The 6,454-nt window shown below is 58.6% G+C and overlaps 1 protein-coding gene across 1 annotated transcript; it reads right to left on the reverse strand.

The window, feature by feature from the left end:
• Positions 1 to 2,176: 2,176 nt before the first annotated feature.
• LOC117644157 lies at positions 2,177 to 3,295 on the reverse strand. The gene is made up of 3 exons (XM_034383426.1): positions 3,135 to 3,295; positions 2,830 to 2,910; positions 2,177 to 2,570 (listed from the first exon to the last, which is right to left on the reverse strand). Exons 1-3 carry the CDS (start codon positions 3,186 to 3,188, stop codon positions 2,403 to 2,405), a joined length of 303 nt encoding a protein of 100 aa, XP_034239317.1. The 5' UTR covers positions 3,189 to 3,295; the 3' UTR covers positions 2,177 to 2,402.
• Positions 3,296 to 6,454: the final 3,159 nt, after the last annotated feature.

Here is a 6,454-nt window from a genome sequence, read left to right on the forward strand (position 1 = left end):
GCTTCGACAGATTCCACTGCTGGAGTCGGCGGAGTGCACTTTTGTGGTCGGGATTGATTCCGTCGCCAGCGGCGCGTGTCTGGATGTCACCCTGTCTCTGTCGCACTTGAAGCTCGCCCCCCGTGATTGGAGAGAGACAGACGACGACAGCTCTGCCCGGAGACAGTCGCAGCGAGTGCGCGTCGGCGGCATGCCCTTGGTAGTCCGATCTGTTGCTCCGAACAGGGCGATTCTCGTTCGGGCTGGGGGGCCCAGTGGGGCGCCGCGACGCGTTCGGCTGGGCCTTCGGTTCCGTCGCAATGGCCGGTCCAGCTAGTCATTTGGCCAGCGGGGGGCGGTCGTAAGTTCGGGGAGTAAACTTACTGTTAGTCACACTGGAAACGAGGGGCTGCTGCCTACTTACACCCCCACCCTTTCCCCTTTACACTGTGGCCCTTTGCAACGCGATGTGTCATTTTCTAGCTGTGAACTCAACTATTTTGTATATGATGTTATGATCGCCTCGCCCGATGCCTCGAGCTGAAGCCCAACGGAGAAGTATGCTAAAGTCTTTAACTCACTTTGAAGTTTCGTAAGTGAAATATTTAGCCCGAATTCCTCCCCCTCCCCCTTTCGTATGGAGCCTGCGTTTCTGCTTGTGCCGCGCCACCTGGAGCGTCATGCCAGCGAGATAATAGCAACTAATGGCCGCCGAATGCAAACTAGTCCAGCAACGCAAAGATAGGCCGGCAGCGTGCGCGTGGGCCAGGCAGCCAGGCAGCCAGGCAGGCAGCCAGGCAGCCAGCCAGCGGGGCGGGGGGCCGTATTTGCACCCACCCCAAGAGCCTCCTCGTCCTTGGAGACGGCCTTCGTAAACTCCCTGTAACGAGTACCTCGGCCAGCCTTGCCTTGCCTGCGCCGACTCGCTGACTCGACTCTCGGCCCTCGCCCCACACGTCGTGTATCGTAGGGCAAAAGGGGACCGCACAAAAAAGCGAACAGGGCAGCTCAACAGGACACTAGGACAGTCGCTGCCGCTTTAATTCGGTCGCAATTTGTTTGGATTTCCAGCACGACACTGGAAAACGCGAGGCTGCCTCGCATGAATCTGCCACACCGCCACGCCCCCACGCAGGCCGAATGTGCCTCTGTCCTTTTCGCACACATGGGGCGCCCCGGGGGTGAGAGAGAGAAAACAGAGAGACAGGAGCACGAGCGCAATCACTCCACGCAGAAGGTCAGCAGAAGGCCGCGGTGTGCTACCGGGGCTCGTCGGCTGAAGAGTGAGCAGAGTTAAAGTCCCGGGCGGCAGTAGGCTCGTCGGTCCGAAGCGGTGTTCCGTCACTCCGTCTCTGACGCACTCATGGGGCGTCCCGTAAGCGCGAGAGAGACGACAGTCGCTCTGTCAACTCGAAGCGCTTGCAGCTTGGGAGAGCCGCCCCATGCATTCCTACCCCAGCCAGCCAGGGAGTGGGCACCCTTTTTGTTTCCGGCTGAGATTTACGCCCCGCGTTCCAAAAGGGGTCCCTCGCTCCCTCTCTCTCGCGCTCGTGGGGTGCACCGTAAGGGTGCGAGAGGAAGAGAGCGACGAAGCACACTGTTCAGAAACAGGCCACTGTGACGCTCCGCGCCCCGCATTTCATTCGTGGACAAAAGTGAACCTTATGCATGGGCGGTCGCTCGTCTCGCGGACAGCGCGGTCGGCGTCGCTCCGTCTCTCTCGCACTCATTAGATGCAGTGAACGCTGCACTTATCATGCAGGCGAGGTTTTGTCTTCAGAGGAACTAGTTCGCGTGTGTCAGCGCCAGCAGACGTGAAAATTGATCTGGTTCAATTGTTCGCGATTGTTTGGTGGGCAGCTGAGTGCACCTGATCCTGGAGGGTCTCACCGAGCAGTTGGCCGCCGGCGTCGTGGGCAGCCGAGCGGAGCCGACGAGCCGACAAGCAGACAACGCACCGCCGGTCTAGAGAACAATCACCGAAGGCCGCAGTGACCACTAGACGCCCCGATATGATGCATCGAAGGCTAATGCACGGTGCGTCCGCGGCCCGTCCCTTCGTTTCCCTTTTACTTCGCTGTTAAAAAAGAAATTGGAAACTCTCCGATGGGAATTTCCGGAGGCTTCGTTTGACTAAAAGACCGACTTTGCTCAACACCTGCCAGAGACTACGCAGACACAAAATGGAGACAAAACGTGAAGTTTCCAGGCAATCTGTTTTCTAGTTCTCGGGGAATTCCCTTTAACAGTGTTGGTACGGTGGCGTGGCGTCTGCTCGTCCAGAGGCGGCGGGTCCCTGAGCTCTTCTCTGCCACGTATCCATGTGTCGGTGGCGAGTGGCGAGGTGAGTCCACAGAGAGCGGAGACTGGACAGTTAATATTCTTCTTTAATGTCGGACAAAAGGAAAAGAGAGGCGGCTGGTCTAGACCTTCATGCTGAGCATGGCGTCCACGAAGGCGGGCCGGACTTCGCGGCCCACGCGGCCTAGCAGCAAGGCCTGCTCAGGCGTCTCGGGGTGCAGGAATGGAGCGTCGCGCTTCACCTTGAGGGTCTCCACGGGGACCCTGCCTTTCCTCAGCTGCTTCAGTTCCTGCGCGAGCAAAGCAAGCAGTGAGGGGCCATCTGCTGGCACTTCGACAACAATCCGTGTACACATCGGAGGAAAAAAAAAAATACAATATCCGGTCTGTAAGTAGGCAAACGGCGTCCGGAAACAAGACAGCTAAGTCCGACAATCCGAACGATCCGTGCAGAGGACAGGAAAATTGGAAGTGAGGGACCCCTTGCTCGTGGCGAAGGCGTTCCACCGTGGTTCCACGGGGCGCCCCGCACTCTGAAAGTTTACGTACCGCCGCGATCAAGTTATTTGGTGAGCGGCGGTGCAGCCTCGTTGACTCATCCAAGGAAGGCCGCGCTTCGGCCTGGCCCGCCTGGCAACACAAATAAGGATTGAAAGACAAGTTGGGAACATATCGCAGCAACCCGGAGACCCGGGACGAAGACAACTACCCCAAAAAATATTGCAATAACTTGCGCATTATTAGAAGCAATGACGAAATGAAGTTACCCGACACTTAAAATATGTGTCCTTTTTTAAAAGAGAAGGGTCTATGGAGAAAGTACTCATAAGCATATGTCAGGTTGTTGAACTCACGAAGGAGCAGGCCAGGACGACGACGGCGAGCGCCACGAAGATGAGGACCCTCATTGCCAAGGTGCTGGTCGCGAGGACGATGGCAGCAGAAAGGTTTTCAGCGCTGGGGCGGCGGATCTTTTATCAAGGGCCAGGCCACGCTGTGGACACGCCGTGGACACGCAGTCGGAGTCACGACGTGCATGCGTCCACGCGGCACGCCACCCGCATCGACAGCCGTAAAACGCGGACGCATGGTTTTATTCCACTTTTTCAGGGAATTCCGCGAGCAGTGGTGGGTGACGCACCGTGCTAGTGGACGGCAGAAGGTGCGAGACTTTACTGTCAAAATTTGCCCACGGTCTCGTCGGCTGGCCAGACCCTGGCTCTCTCGCACGCACGGGGCGTAAAAGAAAGCAACGGAAGGGCTGTAGCTGATTAAGGTGTCTGAAGGTAAACCTTTTACTGGTTTTGTTGGTTTCTACTAAAAACGCTGTTCGGCACAATCAGTGTGTGCTCCGGTGCGCACGCCTTCGCGGACGCCCCACGGCTGCGAGACAGATGCAGCTAGCGCCGAAAGCGCGGTTTGGGGGAATCAGGTTGCCGTTCGCATGCAGGAGCCAGTGGAGCCGCAGCCAGACGCGGGGAAGCGCGAACCCTGCGAACGCTGCGCGCGCCCACCCACAAACCAAAGCCGTTCCTGCTTGATGGACTTGGCGATGCGACAGACTTGTTAGCGAGTGAATTAATGTGGTGGCACGCCGCGCCCAACGCGTCATTCACGCGCAGGTAACGTCGCGATCGACGCGCATGGGTGAAACGGGTTCGCCCATTTCAGATCAAGCAGACGGAACCTGGACGGAACGCTGGGAATAAAGTTGTGATGCAGTGTGTGTTGTTGTTGGCGTTTATTTAGCGTTCCCGGGGTATGCGTTTGCCGGTGTTTAGCGGGGCTTTGCTCCAGTTCCTGGAATTACATGCCCGTTAATAATGGACGCCTCACTCACCATCGACGCCACTTAAATCCCCCTCCCCTCTCCCCCTCCCCCTCCCGGATTTTGCGACGCATTTTACCTCCGACGAGAAACATTTCAGCAGTAGTTGATGAGATTGGGGGGAGGGGGGAGGGGGCTGGCTAATGGGGTTGTGCCGAGAGCCGCCGGCCGCGGTGCGCGGTGTGTCCCGGTGATGTCCAGGGGCCTCTGTCTGCCCGTCACCGCCGCCACCTCCACCGCCACACCCGTCCCACCCCTGGTGAATCCTCGGGGTTCGTTGGCGAAGGGTGCCGTCGTCGTCGTCGACGACCTCCGGGGCGTCGCGGTGCGGGACACGTGCTTGTACAGCTTCATCAGCAGGCCGACTCCGAGGCCTCGTGTCCCTCGCACCCCAACGGGGGCCCCACGAGTGCGAGAGGGACGGAGCGAAGAGGCACCGCATCCGGTGACATTTGGGGGATGTTTCGACCGGAGATAAAGTTCGGCGCGCGGCGCGGGGGCGTCGGGGGGACGTGCCACGTAGTGCCACGTAGTGCCACGCAGCGAGAGGTTCGGAGAGGCCCCTGGAAATGAAATTACGCTTCAAGCTGGCGCGAGATAAGCCGCATCCTGCCGTAGCCCGAGGTGGGAAAGGGGTGCTGGAGAGGAAAAGAGGGGGGGGGGCGCCTCATTGGCCTAGGATTGGCCGAGACAGGCCAGGAAGGTAAACTACTGTACAGCATACAATGTACAAGCGACGAAGCAGACAAGTTATTTTCCTTCGCGGCCATTTTTCCAAGGCATGTTAAGCTCTTCTTGTACCTTTTCCTCTCTCCCCCCCCTCCCCTTCCCCACGCGTCCATTGTGACCACGCCGGAAACCGAAAGCGCGCTCGGGTCGGCTCGGCTCTAGCTCGGCTCTCGGCTCGGCCTCTCGACGTGTCAACGGCAGTTACCACCGCGTCCATTTACCCCACCTTGCGGACCTTTCGGACGCCCCAAGCCCAACTCAATCACCGCCCCCCCCCCGTCGGAAAAAAAATAAATCAGAAAAAAACGAGAAAGACAACAGCTGTGAGCTCACTTTGTTGGGGTAAATGTTTTTGGGTGAAAATGGCAAGCGTGGATCCGAGAAAGGACGGGTGAAGTAACTTAGTCAATTTTCAGTAGAATCCGGAAGAGCGAAAGATGGAGAGAAGGGCCGGGCCGAACTCTCACGCGCGGACCGGGTGCGGGTGGGCGGCCGAAACCAGTAACAAACTGGAGACTTGCTCCAACCACTGCTTTCTTCGTTCTGTCCCACTCACACTGATGGCATGGGGGCTTGGCATGCATGAGCATGGGTGCGAGAGAGAGAGAGACAGTGACGAATCAAATTGGTCGGAATCAGTCTGCAGGACTTCGGCGGGATGCGGTGGACCGACGGGCACGTCGCGGCCTCGGGGGTCAGGGCGAGTCAGAGCACACCGCACCGCGATGAGGTTGGGAGAAGCGCACCTGCAGGCCGACGAGTCGTGTCGTCTCTGTCGCACTCACGCGGGCGTCCCGTGGGGGCGCGAGAGAGAAACGAAACGACTCTTAGGAATCGCTCGGCGGCGTGCTGCAGCCGGGCCAATCCTGGCGGTTGTTGGCCTCCGGGTGGCGTGGCCGCCGTGGCCGCCGCGGCCGTGCGCGGGGCCTTGGGAAGGCCTTGGAGGGCCTCGGCCCGGAATGCCACGGTCCGGGGAAGAGCGTAATGAGGCAAAGCACCTGCAGCAAGCAGTGCGCTCAGTACTCCCAACGAGTGCGAGAGAGACAGAGCGACGAAAGCGTTCGGAATGGGTCTGCTGGTGAACGCCCCCTACGACGCCCTTGGCTGCACCTCGGGCTGCCCTTGGCTCGAAGGCCTCGGTGGTCTTGGATAGACGCTGTACGCCAGAATGACCCTTCGGCACTGTGGTTTGTCCCGGATTCACACTCTAAATGTCTTCCGATGAACGAATTTTATGGATAATCTTCGCCACTACGGTGAATGAATAATGTCGCCACAAGACTTTCAGAGGGCGTTGCGTTGAATCGCTGCCGCAGAAAAAAACAGGAAAAAAAACGGCCGTTGACGCGCCGTCAGCGCCTAGAAACAGTTTGGCGAGATGTAGGGCCCCGATTTCCCGATTTCCTGCCGCCATGACGACGCGATGACGTCACCGATAGATGACCGGCAGCTCGGCGCTGCTATTCCGAGGGGCCCACACTGCAAGTTCTGCGGCTTCCTTGTGTCGCCTGCATGCACGGACCCAGTGCACTTCGGGCTAATCATGTGCTCAGCTCTCATGCCACCAAATTACGACTCGAATCAAACGCTGGTAGAAACCATCACAAAAAGAAGGAC

Source organism: Thrips palmi, unplaced genomic scaffold (genome assembly GCF_012932325.1).
Source record: "Thrips palmi isolate BJ-2018 unplaced genomic scaffold, TpBJ-2018v1 HiC_scaffold_17, whole genome shotgun sequence".
NCBI lineage: Eukaryota > Metazoa > Arthropoda > Insecta > Thysanoptera > Thripidae > Thrips > Thrips palmi.